General features: G+C 37.5%; 1 protein-coding gene across 2 annotated transcripts in view; it reads right to left on the bottom strand.

The window, feature by feature from the left end:
* Window positions 1-9889: 9889 nt before the first annotated feature.
* Window positions 9890-26900, bottom strand: part of LOC144962813 (leucine-rich repeat protein 1-like) — a 21874-nt gene continuing 4863 nt past the window's right edge. For both annotated transcript variants that reach the window (XM_078896090.1, XM_078896089.1), the window contains exons 3-6: window positions 26165-26359; window positions 24318-24578; window positions 21776-22044; window positions 9890-19496 (exon numbers count right to left, since the gene is read on the bottom strand). In XM_078896090.1, coding sequence (XP_078752216.1) covers window positions 19286-19496; window positions 21776-22044; window positions 24318-24578; window positions 26165-26359 — 936 coding nt within the window. In that variant the 3' untranslated portion in view covers window positions 9890-19285. The remainder of the gene's footprint in view (window positions 19497-21775; window positions 22045-24317; window positions 24579-26164; window positions 26360-26900) is intronic.

The raw sequence follows: 26900 nt of genomic DNA, 5'->3' as shown, positions 1-26900 counted from the left end.
TGGTGTCCATACTCGATTTACTTCGATAGCATACAAGAAAGTCATCAACATATAAGGAACAGTCAACATTCTGTCTCACTGCATTCACTATTGAGTTTATTTTAATCTCAAACAGAATGGGAGACAGAATGCTACCCTGTGGAACTCCCTCTTCCTGATCAAATGGATCAGAAAAGGTGGATCCTGCTTTGACCTGAAAGGATCTGTTGTTTAAAAATGCTCTGACAAACATTGGAAGGTTTCCTCGTAGACCAAGTTTGTGCAGATCTTTGAGGATTCCGAATTTCCAAGTTGTGTCAAAGGCCTTCTCAAGGTCAAAGAAGATTGCTACCAAGTGCTCACCTTTGGCAAAGGCCTCACGAATGAAGCTCTCTAGTCGAACAAGGTGATCAACAGTTGATCTGTTCTTTCGAAAGCCACATTGGAGGTCGGAGAGGGAGTTGTTGTGTTCCAAGTAGAACATCAGACGCTTGTTGACCATTTTCTCCATCAGCTTGCATAGGCAGCTGGTGAGGGAGATTGGTCGGTAGTTTGAAGCGTCCGAATGGTCTTTCCCAGGTTTTGGGATTGGAATCACGGTGGCCAGATTCCAACTAGGTGGAAAAGTCTGTGTTGTCCATATCTTGTTTAGATATTCAAAAGGACAACCAGACTATCTTGTGGAAGATGTCGGAGTATTTCATAACTGATGTTGTCAGGACCCGGTGCTGTGACATTTGTGTCACGGAGGCAGGCACCCAACTCCTCAAGTGTAAATGGTTTGTTGTAGTCTTCAGTGTTTGTAGATGTAAAGTTTATTGGTGTGTTTTCTGCGTTTTGTTTATGGCGCAGAAATTGTGGTGTGTGGTGTGCAGACGAGGAGTTGTGCGCCAGCCTCTCGGCCAGAGTGTTGGCAATTTCTTGTTCTGTTTCAGCCACGGATCCATCGGGACGTGTCAAGTGATTTAGTGAATCACTATCGGATCCCTTCAGTTTCCGTAACATCTTCCACACCCTATTCAGGGGTGTCTGGTTATTTATTTTTGAGACAAAGTTTTGGAAGGATCTCCGTTTGTTTTCTCGGAAGATCTTCCTACACTTTGCTCGTAGTTTCCTAAATGTTGCGAAACTCTCAGGGATTGGGAATCTCATCGCTTTCCTGTATGCTTTTTTCTTCTCCCGTAGGGCCGCTCGACATTCCTCTGAAAACCAGGGATTGTGTTTTCTCGGTCTACCAGAGGTTGTTGGTATTGTCGAGCTGCAGATATTTGTTAAAATATTTTTGAATTTGTCATAGCTGTCCACCTCTGTCGTAAGGAGTCTGTGACACTCCTGTGAGAAAGTTTCCCAATCTGCTCGCCGTACACTCCAACGTTTGGGCTGTGGGGCCCTTGAAGTCGGGGTGATGTCGAGGCAGACTGGAAAATGGTCAGAACCGTGATCGTCATCGATCACAGTCCAGGAGAGCTCTGGAGCTAATGTAGGATCACAGAAAGTGAGATCGATGGCAGACGTGGTAAGATTGTGAATATTTACCCGTGTTGCCTCGAGACCGTTTGCCAAGTATACATCCATTTTCATTATGAAAGCCTCCACTGCCTTTCCCCTCTGGTTTGTGTCTGTGTTTCCCCAGAGAGGACTGTGAGCATTGAAATCTCCCATTATCACATAGGGAGGGGAGAGTTGGTTTAGAACTCCCTCTAGCTCGGCAGACTGGAGGCGATGATCTGGTGGGATGTACACAGAGCAGATGGTGATTGGTCTGTGCAATGTCACTCTCACTGCTATTGCCTGTAGATTTGTTTTCATTGGTATCAAGCGGTGGGGGGTGCTCTTCTTCGTGAGAATTGAAACTCCCCCACACGCTATCTGGCCATCAGAGTGAATCAGATGATTGGCCGTATATCCTTTTACTGTGTAGTCGTCTGCTGGTAATTTTGTTTCCTGCAGACAGACTACATCAGGATTCCTCTGGAGGAGGAGGTCCAATTCTGTTCTATTTGATCTGATCCCTCTGATGTTCCAGGAAATTAATCTTGTCTGACTAGGTATCCTAATTTTTTGTGGGGAGGTTAGGCAGTATGCCTGCCTTCAACCCTTTTACTTTTATTCTCCTAGGAGGAGAGACTTCCATAGGAGGAGGCCCTGTGGAGGGCCTCTCGGTTTTTTTAGGGCTGAGTTTTTTTGAACCCTTGGGATTTTTAGGTCCCTCTGGGTTCTTAGATTTTTTGGGGCTTTGAGGCCCCTCAGGGGGATTTGTGGATCCCCCGACTGGTGTTGGTGGCTCCATATTCTGGGAAGGGGTGGAGTTTTGTTTTTGGGGGATAGAGAGGGCTCACGGGAATGGAGATGGGGGGTGGGTCCAACATCCACGCCCATGAGGGGGAGAATTTTTTTGTTTGGGAAGGAGGGGGGGGGGGGGGGGTGGAGGTCGCCTTGGAGGTGGATGTGGAGGGGGCTGCAGGTTCCACATCTTGAACCTCCAATGTGTCAAAAAGATTTTTTGACACATTTGCGACCTTGTTTTTAGGTCTTGATGGCTTTTTCTTTTGAGGACTGTCTTTTCTAGTCTGTGCGATTTTGCCATGGCTGTTTTGGTTATTACCAGCAGCCCTGGCAACTTCTGCATAACTCTTGGCAGAAGCAGCGACCTGCCGAGGGGGGGGGGGGGGGGGCAGATCACTGCTTTTGCCTGAGCAAACGTACCGCCGTAAGTGGCTCTGTATGTCAAGATTGCCTTTTCTTCTTGCCACTTAGGACAATCTTTCGAATGTGCTGCATGCTTGCCTTGGCAGTTCAGACAACAAGGGTCCACTTTGCAGTTTTCCTCATTGTGGTCTTCTTTGCCGCAGCGGGGGCATGTAGCTTTACGGCGGCAGTTTGTTTTAGTATGGCCGTACCGGTGGCAGTTAAAACATCTCATGGGGTTCGGGACGTAAGGCCGAACCTCCAAGTCGAGGTATTCAATTCTTATTCTCGACGGGGGTCTCGGGCTGTCAAAAGTCAGGATCCAGGTGTTGGTCTGGATTGTGCTGTCGCCGCGGCGGATGCTAACCCGCCGAGCTTCGACAACACCCTCCAGTTCCTCAACCATCTCCTGCTCCGAACAGCCTACCAGATCTCTGCTTCTTATGACACCTTTTGACCTATTGAGGCTCCTGTGAGCCTCAACGGTGACTGGGATGTCAGAGAATCTGGTACATTTCAAGAGGTTCTCACTCTCTTGTCGACCCTACACTTGTATCATTAAAGTGCCAGAGTTGTTCCTGTTCACTGCCTTTGGTGTACCGGCGCCATTTGCTTTGAGTGCCTTGCTGATGGTGAAGATACTCAAAGTGTTCAGTTTGATGTTTACCAGGAACGGCGAGAATTTTGGGGTTGCCATTCCCGGTAAGTCATCAAGAGTCATCGGGGCAGTTATCTTTCTTTTTTTACCTGTCTGGGGTGGGGCTTTAAGGGGAGAGTTTTTCATATTTTTGGCCATGATATATATAAATTTTTATTCAACCCGGCTATATTGTGCCCACTAGCACGGCTCAGTCCCACACTTGGGGGGTAAGGCACTCACCGAAGCTATACTCCTCAAGTCTGGCCTCCTCTTGTCCTTCCATGGTCCTTGGAAATAAAAAAAAAAAAAAAAGGACTCGAGGGGTGGAGTTGGGGGACGTCCCGCCTCCAGGCCTTTCTCTCGGATTGACCCTAATCTTTGCGTTGCACAAAGACTGACTGCTGATTCAGAGATGACAAACCATGATTAAAAAGAAATTTCATGGGGGACAGGAACTAGATATGGTTTTAAATCTAGTCCTTCCAATCTCTTTGCCTAAATGGAGGGGAGTGCCAAAAAATAGATTTGGCATCTCTGCGTTGGGTAGCTCGGGCCATCTACAAGGTAGGCTACCCACCCGTCTTTAGAGAAGCGTCAAGCCAAAGAGGAGTGTTGGGGTAGAAACACCTCGCAAGGTGAACCCCCCTCAGCCTCCAGGATCAATAGCTTCTCCTTATCGGGGTCCTCTCGGAACTGCGCACTTTATGTCGCAAACTTAAGACACTCCCTTTTTTAAGGTCGAGATATTTTCTAGATATTTGTAGCGTGCCAATCGCACAATGCCAAAAAACTATAATTGAAATACAGAGACAAACTTTAACTTCTATGAAATATAAAGTTAACGAAGCCATTACCAGTCCAAGAGACAAGTTTATCATTAAAAACTAAACAATGTTTGAAATAACAAAGACTTGTTTTCCATAGCTCATGAAATTATGGGCCAAAAAGACAATAAGCCAGAAACTGTCCTGCCCACGTAAGATCCATTTTGTGGGGAGTTTTTAGACATTTTGAACAAGCGACAACAAAAGAAATGAGGCAAATTATTATTGTTGCTAGCCCTGGTACCAGTTCTGACCTCGACGCTATCCCAACCAACCATCTCAAAGAATTCGTCTTGACCCAATTACGACCAATGTAAATCAGTCTTTGCGTTCTGGAGAAGTCCCTCATCTCTTCAAGATGGACATCGTCAGACCAATGTTGAAAAAGCCACAACTAGATCCTTCAGACTTGATGGTTATTATATGTGTCCAACTTACCTTCCATTTTGAAGATTTTATAAAAAGTTGTATGGTAAAGGTACTAAATCATATACATACTAATTCTTTGAATGCTTCATTGGTATATGCATATTACACCTTTTTTATAGTATCGAGATTGCTTTGCTGAAAGTCTGCTCAGATATTCTTGGCAAAATTGTCGAGAAGAAGGTGTCACTGCTGACTTCAGTTAAAATGTTTTAACGAATGTGCTCGCTAATCATGATAAACGTATATATATATGCACCGATTACCAATATAAACGCACTCCCATATTGCATCATTGATTCCTTAGCAGACCATCAGACTATGAGCAGACCACAACCAAGTTTTTATTTCATACACTACACGTCCTTTAACAACAATACCCGTCACCACTTATACTTATATATCAAGGTACTCATTCAAATGTGAGTCAAATATGTGCCAAGTGCCTTACCCAAGAGCACGTCGCTAATCTCCAATCAAAGCTACCCATCCATTCTCCAACAATACATGGCGTTGCTAGGTTACGTCACAACAAGATTCACTGTACTGCTGTGCTCATCAATTGATTTGGAAGACAGAGACACCAACAGTAATTTTCGCCTGCTCTTGACATTTTTATGTTGTAAGTTCACATGTGGGCATTTGTACTTTCCTAGTCCTTCGAAACTTGACCTTGGTACAAATAGGTGTGACAGAAAGAAGCAAGAAAATAAAAGAGGTGTAAAATACGAATAGCAACGAGACAATTAACTAAAGGGGATTCCGCTGTAGGACTGTAATTTTTTTTTTAAGGTGTAAATTACGAACAACATAACACAGAGTTAAACCTGAGGGGACTGTAATAATGATGACAATGACGATACTGCTTCAAGTGCCGTTAATATTGACAAAGATGATGACTGATGATGATAATGACGATGATAATGATGGTGGTGGAGGCGAAAGAGGTTGTTGTAAAATGATAAGCGGGTCATGGAGGCCGGAACAGAACCAAACAATTCAAAATCATTTCGGTGCATTTTTTAAATTGAAGAGCTGAAAAAAATGTTTTTAAAATATTCCCAGACCGATCAGAAAAAAATAAATCAGTCTGCCTCGACTGCTTCCGAATATGACACTTTGACATGTATTATCTTTTTCATTTTTATATATATATATAGGGGGCGAAGTGGCCGAGTGGTTAAGGCATTGCACTGTGATCCGGATGACCCAGGTTCGAGCCCCTCTTCACGCTCTTTCGTTTTGTTCCATGAGCAAGATTATTAACCCCCAATTTGCTCACTTGGACAACATGGGTGATTCCTGTTGACATCAGACATCTTGTTTGATGAGTTATCTATATTCCTTCGTGGAATTCCTAGGCGACGATATCTTATGATATCGTGGCGTAAAAGGCATAATTTTTTAAATTATATATATATATATATATATATATATATATATATATATATATATATATATATATATATATATATATAATATATATATATATATATATATATAATATATATATATATATATATATATATATATATATATATATATATATATATATATATATATATTATATGTCTTATATATATAGAAGGGTTGACAGTCAAAGTATTTCGTACAACCCATCTCAATGTGTTGCCAACGTGCACAGAATTACTGGCAAATCTAAAATTATAAAACTATTTACAGATTGATAAACGAGAACCTTGCAAACCTTTCTTAAATTAAGGGTAATTCTATCATCTATTGACTCTACTATTATGTAGTAGGGCATAATGAACATTCATTTGTGTTGGGAATGGCCATCTGGCGGTCATGTTGCAGACTTATTATCGGACCGATTTTGATCGTTGATGGCTCAAAAGATTCGTCTCGATCTATGTTAATTTACACAATACAGTGTATACATACACTAATTCAAATAGATTAGCGCCTGTTCGTTATAGCCTTTTTCTCCCGTAAATATCGGGGGTTCTCCAGTCGCTGGATTTTAGCGCGCCGAATTTTAGCACGCTCTACAATACGACGCCCTGGGGATGGGTGACTTTTAAAAAACACACAAAAAAACTTGAGCTTTTTGGAGAGCAATATCTACTAAACGTGCTCAAATCGCTTTACAAAGGGTCCCTGACCAACAACGAGTCATGATGCCTATTATACGATAATTCAATTTTTTCCCCACAGAGGCAACATTGTTAACGGCCAGGTACTCATTTTACACCTGGGTACGATGAGAGAAAGTGAGTAAAAAGTCTTTTCCAAAGATTCAATTATGCGCCGAGCGAGGCTCGAGCCTAGGACCTTCCGATCCGAAAGCGAGTGTCAAACCACAAGACCACATAGACGCACAATATTTAATGTATTGGTTACCTCTCGTGAGCATCGGATTTCCGAATGCTCGGATTCTAGCACCCTTTTAGGCTTATCACAAATATAATGTTTTTGATATTGTGAATTAATGTGATGAAACCTGGCAAAACAAAATGGCATTTTGATTCCACTCCAGAGTATCATAATAAAGTATAGACAGTGAAACATGCATTCTTAACATCCCACCCCCTTCACTCCCGTTGTAGAAGAGCTTCTGAGGCTGTTGTCGCATGGAGGATTCCGCTACATTTCCTTAAATTAATCGCCGGTCATGAGATTCCTTCCTCGGGAGACAACAAAAAGAATATTGACTTCCTAGGTGGGTGGTTTCCAATTTTTAAAACGGAGTAAAAACTCGTAGGTTTAGGTTGAGGTAGCAAGAGAATCAATCCAATTTGGTGAGAAATTTTTAATTCAGCGTCTGGTAGATTGTGATTACAGTGAGATACAAATTTTATGGATTGACTATGGGACCCACCAGCCAAAGTAAGAGTGGTCAGATTGTGGAAGACGCCTAGAAAAAAAAACACCTCCTCTGGAACCAACTTCTATATATTTACGACATTGCTCGTCGAAAGATCTGTCTAAAAGGCATCTTAAGACGTTGTTCTTTTCCGAACTAGTGTGTTAAAGCACCCGTAAAGGCTCTGAGCCTACATGAGCTAATAAAATGGAGAGTAAAGAAAGTGAGTAAATGTGACTCACTTTTATATCAGTCACATTTACTCACTTTATTTTACTCACCAAAAGCGTTGAGCACTTTCTCGTGATATAGAAGAGAGGTCAAGCAATGCAATGCATTATTATTATTACTGCTAAGGGCCAACGAAGAGATGTATGTCTTAACACAAATGAAGGCATGGTTATATACAATACTCGCTGGATTCTATCATATAGATGAATATAATAGAATAATGTATATATGGGAAAGTATATATCCCAGAAAAGAATATTCATTCGACTGTTTCTCTTTTAAATGGTCCCAATCAGGGCCCGGAAAAAACAAAAGTTGTCTCATCCTAGGACACGGACAGAAAGCAATGTTGAAAAGGAACATTAAACGTAAAGAAAGTCAACAAGTTACCTTCTCGATCCACAAAGGAAGTCCATCCGCGACCCGCCCTTAGTTTTACTTTTACACATGATACTTTCCAATAAAATGTGATAAAAGCGATTATCAAGATGGCCCAAGCCAACAGCTACATTTAGCATGTTTCGTCGGAGAAAGCCCTTTTTCGTATCGAAGTAGATCTAGGTAAGTATACTTAGTTCCAATCTGGCGTTTGTATTTTATCATCTCTACTGTATTAATAATATTAGCAGTCGTGAAAGCTATTTAGTCTCGGAAATCTTCCAACAAAAGCACATTTAATTTCTTCTTCTAAGTGGTAAAATGTACACACCCTCTATCACAGGTTTACGTCAATAAACTGTATGTACTTAATACACTATATCAATGTCTTTCTTTTCCCCAACTCAGTAATTTGATAGTAATTTAGTCCGTTTTATGATCAAATTAAGAGGCGATTTCCAACATCGCTGACGGACTTCGAAGAAGAAGAAGAAGAAGAAGAAGAAGAAGAAGAAGAAGAAGAAGAAGAAGAAGAAGAAGAAGAAGAAGAAGAAGAAGAAGAAGAAGAAGTGATTTAATTCAATTTTATAAATTAGTTCACGGTCTTGATGACATAAAATACAATTACTTTTTTTTTTAATTCGCTATAATTACAATCACGCATGGAGATGAATCCAAAATATTAATTTCAAGATACTCGAGTTCAAGAAGAATACATTCATATTCCGTACTGCCAAAACACGGAATGATTTGAAATTTAAAACTAAAAATGCTAAAGATATTAATGGATTTTAAAAATAACCCTTGCTAGGGAACTTTCTGTTTTAAAATACATATAATATGACTGAGCATTCATAATATACGGAATATTGGTGAACAAACCAGCGGCCCAGGAAAAACAAACATTCTCCGGCCCTTAAGGGATCCCCATCTGTTTATTTTTAGTGTTTTACGGCGCATGTATAGGTCATATCAGCACCAGTTATAAAGGATGGTGACTGCACTTACTATGTAAATATACAAGCCCCCCCCCCCCCCTCCCTCTCACCTGCATAAAAAGCGAGACTACTTCTAACAGCACGAGATCATCAACACACGGGTTTACATAATGCAAATAAAAATGTTATCTACAATGGAGAGATGATTAACAAGATTTTTAAAAATATCATCTCTCACGAAAAGCTGAAGACATTTACCTCCCAGCATATCTTATTAAACGAATCGTCGACAGATTGTTATGATTAAAAATGTCAAATCATCTGATCATCCTCTGAAATTTGGTGTCCAGTACCTTTTTCCAATGTGCATGAAACCCCTTCTGATTTTAATCTGTGACTAGGATGGACTAAAAAGTATTGACGCCTATTGAATAACTCCGATTGTATTGAACTCACCAGTATAAACTATACATCAAAATGTGCGTAATTTATTCTTCTATTACTATAAGGTCACCAGATTTTGTTCAGCTGCTATGTCTTCATTATAACTTATTCAAAAGAACTCCCAACATGTCGGTCAAAGAAATCACACACACACACACACACACACACACACACAAATAATAATAATGCAATAAACAGCTTACAGTGACTGAGTTCCTTACTGCAGAGATGTGCACCCGTAAACATTCATAAAAGGCTGAAACGTGTTTATAGTGACTCGTGAGTCGGAATTCGAACAGTTCAAGTTCAAAGCTGGGTTAAGTGATTTACTGGAACCAATGCTGTCTCCAACAACATTAATGAGCAGGCTCGCAGTGATCGTCCACAAAGTGCATCAACCGCAGCCAATCAACATAAAATAAATAAATAAATAAATAAATAAAATGAACTTAATCGAGCTAATCACCGGATATAAGTGTCAGACATTTCACAAAGGCTTAAAATTTCATAGTCATAGGGTAGCCAGCAACCGACGACAAATTTAAATCTTTTAATTGAACGTTTCCACTCTTGTTCAGTTACATTGAAAACTGGGGTGAAACGGACTTATACTTAACGATAGTCAACTGGAATAATCTTTATCGCTGGGCCAGAAAAATGTAGAGAGTGAATCCTGGAAATAGTACAAATGAAACAGCTCAGGTTGTTCGAAATCTGGGTTTATTTAATGATTCATATTTGTCTTTCACCAGCCAAGTAAATCATACCGTAAGGTTAATCAAGGTTAAGGTACATGGAAATGAGAAGAATATCTCACTACAAGAGACATATCAGCCTTGTTAGTAAACCTGTCAAAGCTAGATTATTGCAATTCTCTCCTCTCTTTTATAAATAAAGACAAGATAAAAAACCCTTCAGATAGCCCAGAACGATGCTACCAGGCTTATTTATAAAAAAGATGAGAAATCAATCTGCATCGGGTTGGCTTCCTGTTGAGAAACGTTTAGAATAAAGATCTGTTTGTTGTTTGTTTGTTTTTAAGGATTTTACGACGCTTGCAACGCATTTAGGTCATATCAGCGCCAGTAAAAAGGAAGAAAATAGGTAGTAAAAAGTTCAAGAATTACAATTACAATTAAAGCACCCAAGAATAAGCAAGAAAAAGGGAAATCGGTTCAAATAGGGAACAGATGTAGATTCCAAGAGCACACTATCACTATGTTTTGTTTGTTTGTTTTTAAGGGTTTTACGGCGCTTGCAACACATTTAGGTTATATCAGCGCCAGTAAAAAGGAAGAAAATGGAATAGTTTTTTTTTTTTTTTTTTTTTTTTAAGGGTTTTACGGCGCTTGCAACACATTTAGGTTATATCAGCGCCAGTAAAAAGGAAGAAAATGGGATAGTAAAAAGTTCTAGAATTACAATTGAAGCATCCAAGAGAAAGTAAGACATAGGGGAACTGGGAACAAATAGGGATCAGATGTAGATTCCAAGAGCATATCACCAATGTACTTAGTTTGAGATCACCTATAAGTCTCATCCGACACAAGAACAAAATCCAACAAAGAGGAACACACTCAAATGCTTACATTATACATTAAAAAATAACAAATATACTAATACATAACAGAGAGATGATTTACAAGGAAAAAAATATCATCTCCCAAAACAATAACTATGCATTTGACTGTTTCCCTCTCAGCCAGGACTCCGACCAGGGCCCAGGAAAAAAAACTAAGTAATCTCATTCCAAGACAAAGACAGAAAGCATGTTGGAAAACAGATATAAGGGATAGAAGACACAGTGTGTACCTCCCTGCCCGCTATGGGAGGTCAGGATCCCCACCCAGAAAATGGAATAGTAAAAAGTTCTAGAATTACAATTAAAGCACCCAAGAGAAAGGAAGACAAAGGGAACTGGGAACAAATAGGGATCAGATGCAGATTCCAAGAGCAAACCATCAATGTACTTAGTTTGAGATCACCTATAAGTCTCATCCGGACACAAGCACAAAATCCAACAAAGGAGTACACTCAAATGCTTACATTTAAAATAACAAACATAATAATACATAACAGAGAAATGATTTACAAGGAAAAAAATATCATCTCCCAAAACAATAACTATGCATTTGACTGTTTCCCTCCCAGCTAGGACTCAGGCCAGGGCTAGGAAAAAAACAAGTAATCTCATTCCGAGACAAAGACAGAAAGCAAATTGGAAAACAGATAAAGGGGGATAGAAGACACAGTAAGTGCCTCCCTGCCCACTATGGAGGCACACTATCACTATCAGTTTGAGATCGCTAAATGTCTCATCCAGACACAAACAAAAGTCTCCGCCAAGAGGAACACACTCAATTGTTTACAAATATATACGTGTAAAAGGAAATATAATGCAGTGCATAACAGTGATTTTGTTTTTTGTTTTTAAGGGTTTTACGGCACTTGCAACACATTAAGGTCATATCAGCGCCAGTAAAAAGGAAGAAAACGGGATAGTAAAAAGTTATAGAATTACAATTAAAGCACAAAAGAAAAGGCAAGACAAAGGGGAATGGGTTCAAATAGGGAACAGATGTAGATTCCAAGAGCACACAGTCAAAGTACTTAGTTTGAGATCACCTAAAAGTCGTATCCAGACACAAGCACATGTACCAACTAAGAGGAATACACTCAAATGTTTACCAATCATATAATATAATATGCAAACTAAACATAATACAATGCTTAACAGAGAGATGATTTACAAGGAAAAAAATATCATCTCCCAAAAGAATAACTATATATTCGACTGTTTCCCTCCCAGCCAAGGGACTCCGGCAAGGATCAGGACAAAACTAAGTAATCTCATACCAAGACAATGACAGGAAACAATTGGAAAATGGATATGGGGAGATAGAAGACTCACCATGTACCTCCCTGCCCACTATGGGAGGTCAGGATCCCCACCCAGGCATAACAGTGATGATTTACAAGGAAAAAATATCATCTCCCAAAAGTAACACATTTGACTGTTCCCCCCCCCCCCCCCCCCATCCATGTTATCCGGCCAGGGCCAGTACATAACCAAGTAATCTCATTGCAAGACAAAGACAGAAAGCAAGCGGGAAAACATATCAGGGGATAGAAGACACAGTATGTACCTCCCTGTCCACTACGGGAGATCAGGAACCCCACCCAGTATAAGATCTGTACTATTGTTTTTAAGTAACTGCACTCTGAATATCCTGGATAAATTAATGAAAACGTTCCAGCCAGAAATCTGAGATCAAAGTCTGATAATCACATTCTTGTGAAGCCAAAATTGACTCATAAATTTGGCGAGCATGCGTTTGTATATATTCGTTACCCCTTATCGGGAATTCTCTTCCAAGATACAAGCGCTGATTCCACGCTCTGCAGTAAACACGTTTTCAGATTGGTCGGTAACAAAGTGATCTCATTGGGAGGGGGAAAATCGTTTTTTAGTGGTTAAGAAGAGTACGAAATGACGATGGTCGGGTATCAACTGCCGCTTATTATTATTATAACGATGTCGCTAAACAGGGTTTTTACTAAAAATGTATGTCGCTATTTTGGTTTTTAAAAATACTATTTAGCATTTAGCAGAAAAATTCGGGACCAGGGGTCAATGTCGTTATTCAGGGGTTTTCGTTATTCTAAGGTTGTCGTTATCCAGAGGTTGCACTGTATATCAAAGACAGTAGTGATGCAGGTTTCTTTTTTTTTTAAACCACCGTAAAATGTTTCTTTTTAATATGTAACACTGTAGAATTATATTGCTATGTTTAATACTACATGTTTGAGTGGTTGTATGGTTGAGAGAAAGTTGTCACGTTACTTGTAAGCGGTTTGAGCTTGTTGAAATACGGGGTAAGAAAACCATAATATATTATAATAAACCACTGGCGGGGTCCCGAGTGAATCAAACGGTCTGTTTGTTTTAAATGGTTTTACGTCGCTTGTGACAATTTAAAGTTATATTTATATAATCGGCAGTAAAAAGGAAGACGATGGGATTTTAGACTTACAATTGAAAATACCGAGAAAAAGGTAAGACAGGGAACTCGTTCAATTAGGGAACAGTCCAAGAGCAAACTATCGGTGCACTTTGTCCCACCCAGACATGAACACAAGATCCAACTAAGAGGAATACATTTACAAAATCCTATATTCAAATTAAAACAAAAAATATAGCAGTAAATAACAGAGATATGATTTACAAGGAAGAATAATACAATACATTTGACTGCCTCTCTCTCAGTCAAGGGCTCTGTCCAAGGTCAAGACAAAACCAAGTAATCTCGTTCCAAGACAAAGACAGAAAGCAACACGGAAAAGAAAGACAGATGTATAAAGGGGAATAGAAGACACAACAAGAGATATCTCCCATCTCATCCCGGAAAGTAAAAACACCCCACTTCAACAAAAGAAATGGTCTCTTTACTTTAAAAAAAATACAAAACAATATACACACACAAAAATTCAATCTAAAATACTAATTCACATACAAGGGCAACAGATATTATTATTAAAAAATAGGATAAAGGAGACTGCAAACTGAGGCCCTCTCATGCTACTCTGCAGCGAGTAACTTCCCCTACCACAGGGGAAAGTGAAGGAAAAGGGAGATAACTTATGAATTTGTTTCCTTTTGTATGAAACAACGAGTGTTACTCATGTTTATAAAATATTACTCAAATGTTGTTTGTTTTTTAAGGGTTTTACGGCGCTTGCAACACATGAAGCGCCAGTAAAAAGGGGAAAAAATGGGATAGTAAAAAGTTCTAGAATTACAATTAAAGCACCCAAGAAAGTTTGTTTTTATGTTTTTAAGGCACTTACAACACATTAAGGTCATATCAGCGCCATTAAAAAGGAAGATAATGGGATAGTAAAAAGTTATAGAACTACAATTAAAGCACCCCAGAAAAGGTAAGACAAAGGAGAATTGGTTCATGTAGGAAACATGTGTAGATTCCAAGAGCACACTATAAAAGTACTTAGTTTGAGATCACCTTAAAGTCTCATCCAGACACAAGCACAGGTCCCAACAAAGAGGAATACACTGAAATGTTTACAAATCATATATAATATGTAAATAAAACAATACAGTGCATAACAGAGATGATTTACAAGGGAAAAAAATATCATCTCCCAAAACTCTAACCAAACATTTGACTGTTTCCCTCCCAGCTAGGGCCTGGACAAAACCAAGATGTTTGTTTTAAGGGTTTTACAGCGCTTGCAACACAATAAGGTCATATCAGCGCCAGTAAAAAGGAAGAAAATAGGATAGTAAAAAATTCTAGAATTACAATTAAAGTACCAAAGAAATGGTAAGACAGGGGAATTGGGGAAAAGGAAACAGATGTAGATTCCAAGAGCACACTATCAATGATCAACGTACTTAGTTTGAGATCACCTAAAAGTCTCATCCAGACACAAGCATGGGTCCCCACTAAGAGGAAGACACTCAAATATCTATAAAAGGCATATACAATATGTAAACAAAACATAATACAGTGCATAACAGAGAGATGATTTACAAGACAAAAAATATAATTTCCCAAAACCCTAACTATACATTTGACCGTATCCCTCCCAGCTAAAGTATCCGGCCAGGGACAGGACAAAAACAAGTAATCTCATCCCAAGATAAAGACAAAATACACATTGGAAAACAGATATAGGGGGATAAAAAGACACAGTAAGTGCCTCCTTGTCCACTGTGGGAGGTCAGGAACCCCACCAAGAAATGTTACTCAAAGACTGCCGCTTTGGGAATTAACATGTTTAACTGCATTCCATAATTTTTAATTCCTTTAATTGAAGGACAAGGACTGAAAGCCATAACAGAACAGACAACAGAATTTGCAAGGAGTCATATCAGCTATCAGCTAATCAGTTACAAGCTCGTTTTCTGTATATCAAATTCTTAACGTGATTCAAGGCTGTTGTTCAATGCTTTTTGTACATCTATTCCATTGCAATCATCTTGTTTTATTTTATGAGGCAAACTCTATACTATTACAAACTGTTTAGAAAAATATTGCAATAGTGGCTTTGAGGTCTTGTGTCTTTTTTTTTAAAACAAAAGGATTTTACACCATTTGTGATACTATTAGATCATTTAAATGTCAGTCAAAAAAGAAAATGATAGAGCGAAAAGTTGTAGATCTGAAGTCAAAAGCACCAAAATAAAAAGCAAGACAAAATGGACTGGCTTGAAAAGGGAACGGAAGAGTTACTGAGCAATCTACCGATGTGCCTCCATTACCTTAATTAAGTCCCAACCAAGCACAAGCAAAGGATCCGGATATGAAGGATACACTTATATGTTTACAAACTACAATACAGCGCAACACACATTCGTCGAACATGCATTCGACAATTTCATGCGTTCAACAAGTTCAACAAACGTAACAAGAACATAATTCCCAAATCATGTCCTTCATTGTCTTAGTCTTAGTAATTTTCTCACACCATCCACAAACGGTTTCGACGAACTAAACTGAGAGAGAGAGAGAGAGAGAGAGAGAGAGAGAGAGAGAGAGAGAGAGAGAGAGAGAGAGAGAGAGTTGCATTATGCCGTAGCCATTGTGATCTTCATAGATGCTTTGCGCTCAGTCAAACGGCTTATAACATTCGGCAACCGGAAATAATGCACAAACCCACAGACTATGTAACCTTTAACGTTTAATCTGAATCAGTTTATTGAGAACCATTCATAGTCATAGAAATGGCGGACTAAAAACAAAAACTCCAAAGACCTAAGTGACGTCAACTTCGTTCTGTCCATAGCCTGAAACTGACCAAAAAAAAAAAAACAGAGAAAAGTCATAAAACAAGACGACGATCGTTAAAAAAAGTTGACAACCCACTGTGAGTAGCATGCAATGTCATTGAGCACCGCACTAACAACTCACTTTTTTTTTTTTTTTAGAACTTTTTGTTTGTTTTTGATTTTAAGAATTTTACGGCGCCAAGAAAATGGGATAGGAAACAGTTCTAGAATTACAATTAAAACGCCCAAGAAAAGGGAAGACAAAGGGGAATTGGTTCAAATAGGAAACAGATGTAGATTCCAAGAGCACACTATCATTGTAGTTAGTTTGAGATCACCTAAAAGTCTCATCCAGACACAAGCACAGGTCTCAAATAAGAGGAATACACTCAAATGTTTAGAAATTCTGTATATGTAAACAAAACATAATACAGTGGATAACAGAGAGATGATTTACGAGAAAAAAAATATCATCTCCTCACACTAACTATACATTTGACCGCTTCCCTCTCAGCCAGGGTATCCAGAAAGGGCCAGGACAAAACCAACTGCTCTCATTCCAAGACAAAGACAGAAAGCAAGTTGGAAAACAGATATAGGGGGATAGAAGACACAGTAAGTACCTCCATGCCCACTATGGAAGGTTAGGAACCCCACCCAGTTTTAAGAACTTGTGATCACATGTAATGGTCAGTCTCAGGCATAGTGATCTGAAGTGCTTGTCTGATGAAACAACCAGACCCACAATGTGCGAGTATTTATCATAATATATGACACATTAATGAAGGAATGCATTGGGACACATGAAAAGGCCATGCTTATCTTTCAATCGCCTGTGACAAGCATCGGATAGCCATGGACCTAGGCTATAGTTTTACGAAGGGTGTAAACAAGTGCCTCCCCCATGGCCTACTATAGTTACGTCATGGCCTCCCCCCTCCCCTCCATTCTTACCGCGTTATGTGTTGTATGGCGTGGTGGTGTGTTTTCTTTGTCTAAGCGAGTAACTCAGGAGTGAATGGTATTCATTATTTTGCCAACAAAAAGGCATGAATCCATGAGATAAGAACGCGCAAACATTGAGATCATATACTTGTACAGAAAGCTACATCACAGTTTGTGTCTCTTGTCTTACAACCGTGTTCACTCATTCCACAAACTTTTCTGACTGTCCCATGTAGTTCGTTGAATGCGTGTTGCACTGTATATTTTAAACTAACAGGGAAAAAACTGAGCAAACTCAATCCAGGACAAAGACAGATAGCAGCATAGTAAAGGGAAACAGATAAGGGCAATAGAAGACCTCTCTGCCATCTAAAGGTCAGAAGACCCCACCCAGCTTCATGTCTCATCCTAATCCGACTGTTCACTGTTAAGTGATGATAACGGCTTGACATCCCTTATTGTTTTTGTTTTTAAAGGTTTTACGGCACTTGCAACACATTAAGGTCATATCAGAAAAGGTGAGACAAAGGGGAATTGGTTCAAATAGGGAACAGATGTAGATTCCAAGAGCACACCGTCAAAGTACTTAGTTTGAGATCACCTAAAAGTCTCATCCAGACACAAGCAGATGTCCCAAATAAGAGGAATACACTCAAATTCAAATGTTTACAAATCATATAATATAATATGTAAACTAAACATAATACAATGCATAACAGAGAGATGATTTACAAGGAATAAAATATCATCTTCCAAAACTATAACTATACATTCGACTGTTCCCTCCCACTCCCAGCCAAGAAACTCCGGCCAGGGCCAGGACAAAACCAAGTAATCTCATTCCAAGACAACGACAGCAAACAATTGGAAAAAGGGTTGGGGGGATAGAAGACACAGCATGTACCTCCCTGCCCACTATGGGAGGTCAGGATCCATCCCTTATTGTAAACCGTCTCAAGAACATAAAAATGGATATTGCGCTGTAAGCTATAATAGTGCACGTTCTTTCTAAAAGATAAGCCAAATTATAAATTAAAAAGTAAATTTTTAAAAAGCGAAAACATTTGTTGTTTTAGTTTAATTTCGAACTGCAAGATATTAAAAAATGGAAGACAAAGAGGAACTGGTTCAAATAGAGAACTTGTGTAGATTCCAAGAGCAAACCGTTCGTGTAAGTTTGAGATCACCTAAATGTCTCATCCTGACAAAAGCACAGGTTCCCACTAAGAGTAGAGGAACACACTCAAATGGTTACAAATCATAATATATATATATGAAGAGAGAGAGAGAGAGAGAGAGAGAGAGAGAGAGAGAGAGAGAGAGAGAGAGAGAGAGAGAGAGAGAGAGAAAGAGAGAGAGAGAGAGAGAGAATCTGCCAGAATAGTCTATGAATTTATCCCCCCCCACACCCGCCTCCTCTTCCATTTCGACCATCATCTCATCGAAGACCACCACTGTTCTTGTGTCACTTTTGGCATTATGCCCAACTGTCTATGCTGGCGTCATAAAAATAGGAGGGTCACCAAAAATTATGTAATTGAGCTAAGGTGTCACAAGACGTGGTGGTGGTTTTTCTGCAGCTCCACCATTAACGACCTGAGCTTTTATGGGAGGAAAATGACATGGCAAAATCCGCTGAAAATGTCTTCGTTTATAATCTCACATGTAGATTACTGACATTCTCTTTTCATGAACTCCCCCATATTTTGCTTGACAGGTTGCAACATTTACAAAATCAGGCTGCAAACACACATTAAAGTGGCTAGACATGACCCTCATGCAATTGAAACTTCACTGGATTCCTATCAGAGCCAGGGTTGTCAATGATGTTGAGATAATTTATCAAGTGTATTATCAGTTCCTCCTCTCCATTACTAGCCGATCTTGTTGATTGATCTGTATGACCCACCATGGTCACTCAAATCAAATTGATGTTGAAAATGCCAAAGAAAAGTTTTAAGAGAATTTGTCACAGATCCTTTGAACATTTTGAACTGTTTATGTGGAACAATTTCCCATTGATTTTTGCAACATCCTGGAGGGTCTTTGCTTAAAACATATTTTAAAGTGTGTCTATTTTATGGCCACAAGAATCATTTATTACAGATGAATACAGATATTTCAATATTGTGATTTGATATATTTTTAAAAACCATCTCAGAATGTCAAACAAAATTATTTAAAGGACTCCAAGCAGCTCTTGGAACAGTAATGAATTTGAAATGGTATACTATTGCTACTGAGGTAACTGAGTGTAGAGGAAATCTTCTTGTACACCAAGCCGATCTTGCCCGATTCAAAAGATATATTTCCACAGATGCATCGGTGTGCAGTCTTCAGGTAGTTTATAGACACATAATCTAGGTCTTCAACAGTATAATGGATCCTGTAAAATAAAAGAAGAGGATTAAAGAGTTGATTTTTCAGAAATATTGAAACTAAAATCCAAAAAATATTTTTAAAAAAATGATACTGTCATTGGTATAAAAATTACTACAAAATGGATTTTTATTAAAATCCACTGAATTGTCAACATTTCAAGAGAAAGAAAAACTATGTTACACGAATAGCAAAACTGACTTGCTATTTAAAATAAATTTTACTCAGAAAGGCTGACCTTCACAAACATAGGTCAGAATGTAAAATCAACCATGGTATACAATTACGATCACCAAGTATCAAAATGGTTCAAAATAAAAGTAAAAACACTGGCAATAGCACCCCTGATTCCTATTATTGAGTGGAGTCTGCAAGTAGTAAAAAATATTTAAAAAACGAAAAACTGACAGAAGTCTGTGTTGCCGGTCAACGATATGCTTTTACAAGTTACCAACCAATGTCAGAACTAGTAATCAAGAGCTTAACATTGTATTTTGTATCAATCACTCATACGTATATGCCCTTGTGCTATAAAGTACAATAATGTCAACATATTCAAAAGGTAAATATTGAATAGTGTAACTGACTGTGTGCAGATTCTTGCCATTTGTTTTGATTTAGGAGTTTAATAGCACCTATGAAACTTTTCAAGTTTATAATTGCCAAAAAGTGTAGACAATATCACAGTAGTCTCCATAACCATATAACTTTCAATATCCTAATTACTGCAGAATAGTTTCTGAATGTTTACATAAGTTAATGTACCAATCTGCAGCCTTGGGACTTCCATTGGCCCTTTACAGTGGAATTGTACTAAAGTTAACAAGTTAACACCATTGGATCAGAAAGAAGTAATGATAGAACAGAGACATGCAAACCACTCATATATATGTATATATATATGTAAAGAAATGCCTTCTAGGTAACAAAGGGAGATAGTTGTCCTACCCACCAAGGTCTCGGGTAGAATCAAACCCATATAATTAAATGATTTATGAGTGTAGGATGGGTGTTGGAATAGGGACTCCCTTGTTTTCGCCATGGGTGGTGTAGACTATGAAGGCAATGAAAGAACGGAGGGTTATCATGTTCCATCAGTGTTAAAACACCCTCATCAATCTTATGCATCAACCGAGATACCGTTAGATACCCTGTCCTATGTTTCGGCTTGGGCCGATGTTCAACTGGCAGTCTGCGATTTGAGGTCGAAGAAGGAAGACCTGTACAGCCTGTGTGTTGGCTGGAATTCTGTTTGGCTATGTTGAAACACACAGTGAAAAGGGCCCAAAGTGGCCAGTATTTTATGTCGCACCCGAATATGGGCTCTCAGGCGATATGTGTTGGGCCTGTGTGTTGGCCAGCATTGTGTTTTAGGCTGTATTGTAGCCGAAGTGGGCCTAATATGGCCAGTATTTTGTGTGTCGTACCCGGTTATGGGCTCTAAGCGATATTGTGTTTTTTGTATTTTGTGCTCGTGAAGAGCTGACGGGGCTAGGACATAGCGCCCGGTAAATGCGTTTGCATCTTTGAACTTTGTAATTTTGACGGGGCTAGGACATAGCGCCCGGTAAATGTGTTTTGAACCCTTTTGAACAATATAATTTTTGAGAAATATGAACAAAATACAATGTAACGTTTGTAAAGATGAGGAAGTAACACTCGATCTATGTGTTTTATTAGGAACAATTTTGGATTTGAACAGGCTGGAACACCGCACCCTGTGTGAACAATTTTGTTGATTAATTTTATTCTCCTTTCGGAATATGAACAGTTTATTTTGACCCTATATGTAATTAATAATTTCATTATTAGTGGGAATTAATGGAACGGTTGGAACCTGGGTGAAGTATAGTTTATTTTGGTTAAAACTTACATGAATTTTATATTGCATTACTACTTTTTACTTGTATGTACTTTTGATTTTTCCTGTCAATATATGCAATGTTATTCTCTTTTGCTCAATAACTATGAGCTGTTCCCCTTTCTTTTACTTTAAATAAATAATAATGGCTCTCTTGTCAGATACGGTGTTCTGTTGGTGATTGTAACGTCCACGTCTACCTCTCCACACTTTAAGGTCATAAGCGGCCTTCGCATCCATTGCGAGTTGCGAACGCACCTTGTGACAATATATATAGTGCTCAACTTCATGATAAAAGGAGCTATTTATAAAATATTTCAAGTATAATTATGATCAACTTCTACAATATTGTTTCGAGCATTCGCTCTCATAGTATTATAATAAAATATTATAATGTATAATAATTTTAAATAAATACATCTCACCCATGCTGAACAATAACTTTGGCAGCACATTCTGCTAGCGACGGGAATGTGAATGAAAAAAAACTGGTAAATAATTCAGGCAGCTGTCCAAGAAATGGGTTATCACAAAAGTCAACATTTTCAAAAGTCTGAGTCAAGAAAGTCCCTGGTAGAAAATCTAGTAGGTTGTTGCTCACTTGCACATTACGTAAGGATACCATCAAACCTAAAGACTCTGGTAGATGTCTCAACTTGTTGTGACTCAAGTTCAACTTGAGAAGTGATTTCAACTGAAAGAAGAAAGGTAACAATAAAAAAAGAATAGGTTTGAAATCATAACATAGTAACATCCCCTCTACACTCAATTTCAATTTTTTTTTAAATGCATTCATTTTAATTATATTCCAAGAAAGAGGACAAAATTAAGAAAAAATTGGTCAAAGAATATCAAATGAAAATCAACATGTAGTGTTTTAACCTAAATAATCATTAAAATAAAAATTCAGTTTCAAGAGCTTAATAATGAAAATATATTTGTAGTTTAAAAAAAAAAAAAGTTCCATGTAAAGTTTGTTTGGTTTTTTTTAAAGAGTTGTTATATTCATTTTTGTAAAATGCTTCAAACTTTTCAATGAAACTCTACAACCAAAAAAACAAAAAACAAAAACAAATTATATGTAAGTTTTGAAAAATTCAGGTATCACACATCAGTGTGAGTTTGATGGTTATTGTTTTAAACATGTAACAAAGAGCAAATACAATTGTCATTAATAATAATAATTATGAGCCTTTTAACTTATCACAAGTTAACATGTAACCTTTTTTTTTCGTAGACCTTTTAATTATGCAAAACAGTATTTGCATTAACATGTAAAAGAAGGCAACAGTACTTCATTTACTTAATACACATTGAAAATATCAAACTATTATTGTGCAACCATTTGCAAAAAAAAGAAAGTGAAAACTCATAAACATCGACAAATTTACAAACATTTATTTAGGAATTGGAAGTTAGCAATTTAAAAAGCGAATTCTTCAAACTTAATTTCAAATTTTGAAAATTCAACTTTCTATTATTTGCAACGATTTACTTGGGAACACCAAATACACATCTTTGCCTGACATTGGGGACAAAAAGCTGCTAACTAACCAATTCCCAAACCCTTTCTATGAAAAATAATCACTCTAAATTGGACCAGCACAATAAATGTAACGAATTTTCACTGGTCCCACTAAAACCTCTCATAAAGAATGATGTCAGTAATCATATGGGTGTTAAATCATAAAAACAGTTACTGACTTTGATGTACCACAGAGCTCTGTTGTTGAGCCCTTATTATACTCTTTATATACATCAACTATATATCAAATCTCATATCAACATTTGGTCTCAAATGTCATTCCTACGCTAATGGTACACAAATTTATCTCTGTGTTTCTATTGAAAATGTTGCCAATCTTCTTGAAATATTTGAAAAATGTTTCGTTGAGGTAAAGTCATTGATGGATATGAACAAAAATGTCTTTATGATGGTAAGACCAAAATTCTAAAATGTGGATTACCTCATGTTCCCAAGAAAACAAACAGAACATGCATTTAATTCTTATCATGTACAAAAAAACTTGTTATTATTGATTTGACTCTCTCAATGAAAAAATCAGGGTAATCATATCATCAAAAGCATGCATGTAGAATTTAAAATGATTAGCAAATTTCAACATTTAATTCAAACAAAAGTTCCACGACTTATATTCGATTCTTCTGTTTTATCAAAGCCAAATTAAATCAATTCGTTAATGGCCAATGCAATAATAGAAAAGTCAGAAATCTTCTGGTTGTTCAGAACAACCCAGCTAAGCTGATGTTCAACAACAAAGACAAATATTTACTACCTAGGCTTCTTCTACATAAACTTCATTGGTTGCCAGTTGATAAACGAATCATATAAAAAATCTGTATCATTGTTTTCAAAACACTGAGCGCTGACATCCCAGCTATAATAGAAAACTTACAAAAGAAACCTGAGAATGAAAATGATCAAAAATTCAGAAACCTAATGATAATGTAAATCTGTTGAGTAATCACTACACTTTTAGCACCCCATTTTTTGGAATGCCCCTCCACATTGCATGTTAGATACTCAGAATGCCAGACACTTTTAATTATCAGTTGAAAAACTTCCTTTTTACATTTTTATTTCATTGAATTGTTTGTGTACTTTATTTGTTTATGTTCCTTGTTGTCAATTATCAAATTGGTCAAGATTTTGTAAAGCTGTTTAAAGTGCTTGGAGCTAACTTTAATTTGATAAAGTGCAATATAAATGCCATATATCATCATCGTTACTATTAAATACTAAGAATTGTCAACTATTAAAAAAAAAAAACAAAGAAAAAAAAGAAAGGGCATATCTGGAATGTGAATGAAAATGTAATGAGAATGATGATGATGATGACTATGGAACAGCAAAAAATAAAGGAAATTAAGAATAAGAACACATCAGGAATTTCCCCAACAATTTTTTGAGAATAGGAAAGTATGCATACACCATGTGTTCTATACCTTTACAATGTCCGATGGAATTATACTAATTTCATTTTGTCTGAGATCCAAAACCTGCAGTGTACTATGAAATCGTCCTTTGAGCAGCACATCTGGAAAGGTGGTAAACTTGTTGCATGGAAGAAGAAGACTTTTCAAGTTGGAGAGCTCAGAAAAAGAATCAGGTAAAGTCGTGAGCTGATTGAAACCCATATCAAGCTCCTGAAGACTTGGCAAGGATGTAATCTGTGGACTTACTCTCCTTAGCAAACATTCATTAATCTGTGAGGAAAAAAAAAAAAGAAGTGATCAGATCTTTAACTTCTGATATGGTCTCATGAATCAATATTTGCAAGTGGAAAGTGATAATAATAGCGGGGAAAGTTGAGAGGGTTCGTAAAGAGAAATCTGGGTGATTTTGAAGAATTAATTCAAAATAAATCATTTTGAGCACATTCTGAATTTTGAATGAGCTTAAATGCCAGCAATCACATTATCTTGACATGTTCACGAAATATGTATATATACACTGCACTGGAATCCATATATAACAGATCTGGATATACCAAGGACCTGGTTATAACAGTTTAAATCACCACTTTTCTCCCTCTATACCTTTAGTAAATATTACCGCCTCTAGCAGGGACTTTTAAAAGCCTAATAGGTTGCAACAGGGGCGCCAAAACCCACTCATTATCTCTATGTACGATGCTTTAGTTAACATTACACTCAGGTTAGCCTACAGTTAAAGGCAATCGAGAGCTATTCTCTGCCTAATTCACAAACACTCTCTCTTTGTGTGTGAGTAGTAGTAGTATCGTTTGGCTACACTTCTATGTTCAAGGTATCAATCCAGGTTCGGAAGTCATCATCACATTTGTTGATGGTTTCAAATCCCCCTTCCAGTTTTGTCTCTGGGCAATCTAGTACAAGGTGGTTTGCATCTTGTGGTGCTTGGTTGCACTTTGGGCATGTTGGTGATTCTTGGAGCCCCCATTTGTGCATGTTGGCAACTGTTCTTGTATGTTTTGACTGTAGTCTATTTGCAGCTACCCAGTATTTTCTGTGTGTGTGTGTAGGCTACTTACTAGTATGCTATATCCCAGTATAACATGGGCCTTGCTGCAGGCAGACAGTATGTAACAAAACACACACAATATGTTCATACTATACACAATGATCAGTTTGAAACGAATATTATATATACACCCTTATATCAGCATTTTACCACTGTCCTGACAATGTTAAATATCCATCCAAAACTGTATGTATTCAATATGTAATTTATAAATGTACACATGAAATAACTAACATTATCATAGAATTAAAAACTGAATGTGCATTTTAACTGTTGGAATCTATCCTTTGTCATCAAATCATTTGAAAGTTTGGTGTATTTTAAAATGTGAATAACTGCCAATAATTCTTTCATGCAGCTCGCATGAATCTACCTCTGTAATGACATGAAACAATGACAAAAGAAGTATAATTGTTGCTTTCATCATGACATTACACTCAAGGAAGCTTGAATTGAACTCTTGCAAATTGTCATAAATCATGAATGGAATTGTGATAATAATCATGAAGGTGAATAATATCTATTGAAAAAAAATCTTTACACCCCATCACCATATAAAACTCTAAAAAAATAAATATTAAAAAAAAAAAAAAAAAAAGAATAAATTTAAACAAAATTTTTAAATGGAAAAATTGTGAAATCATTTTTTTTAATACCCCAAAACATGTTTTAAAAAATAAAATAAAAGCACTTTGAAGCTTAGATGTAAGCATCATGTAAATATAATTGTAAACCACAGTGCATGTATACTCAAAATCCATTGCTAATTAAAAATTCATAAGCTATTTACCGTTAATTTCTCCAATGACTTGGGTAAGGACATAGGGTACTCTGATGGCTTTGAGATGTCTAGCTTTGTAACAGGTTTCTCCACATGTTTTGCTGAAACTGGAGCAAGGACACTCAGTATTTTGTCAGGAACATCTTTTCTCTCACAAGCAAATCGCACAAGCTTTAAAAACATGTGGAGTTGGCTTGGATCTGCCTGTTATATATGAGAATAATATTATAATACTCTTTTGCCCTTGAAAACAAATAATATTTTGTTTAAAAATCACATACATAACATAATCAATAATTCTTGAAGTTCCATAGTCAACCCTAGTTTTATACAACTGACTGGTGAATACAAGAGATATAGAAAAGCTTTCAACATTTAAAAAAGCTGGTATTAGTTCACAATATGTTGCTGATTATTTTCATGATGTTTCTGTGCTGTTCTTTCACCTCAGTGAATTACTAGGTCCCAGATTTGAGAGTTTTTTCCAAGATGAGGGTCATTTCAATAGACAGATATTTGAAGGACAAGTTTTCTGGTCAAATGTTTAAATACAAGTTTTTCCAGAGTATGACACTTAACTCTTTTAAAGAAAAACAATTGCATGACAAGCATCATTTCGAGATGATGCAGGAACAAAAAAACAACAACAAAAAACAACAACAAAGAAACAAAAAACAAACAAAGAAAAAAACAGAAAGGGTTATCCGTTTTTAAGAACTTCCATTGAAAAGTCAGGTTAATAATA

This window comes from Berghia stephanieae, chromosome 1 (assembly GCF_034508935.2).
Source record: "Berghia stephanieae isolate SIO BIC M18660-M18661 chromosome 1, UCSD_Bste_1.3, whole genome shotgun sequence".
Classification (NCBI taxonomy): Eukaryota; Metazoa; Mollusca; class Gastropoda; order Nudibranchia; family Aeolidiidae; genus Berghia; species Berghia stephanieae.
This window is presented reverse-complemented; position numbering and strand designations above follow the sequence as displayed.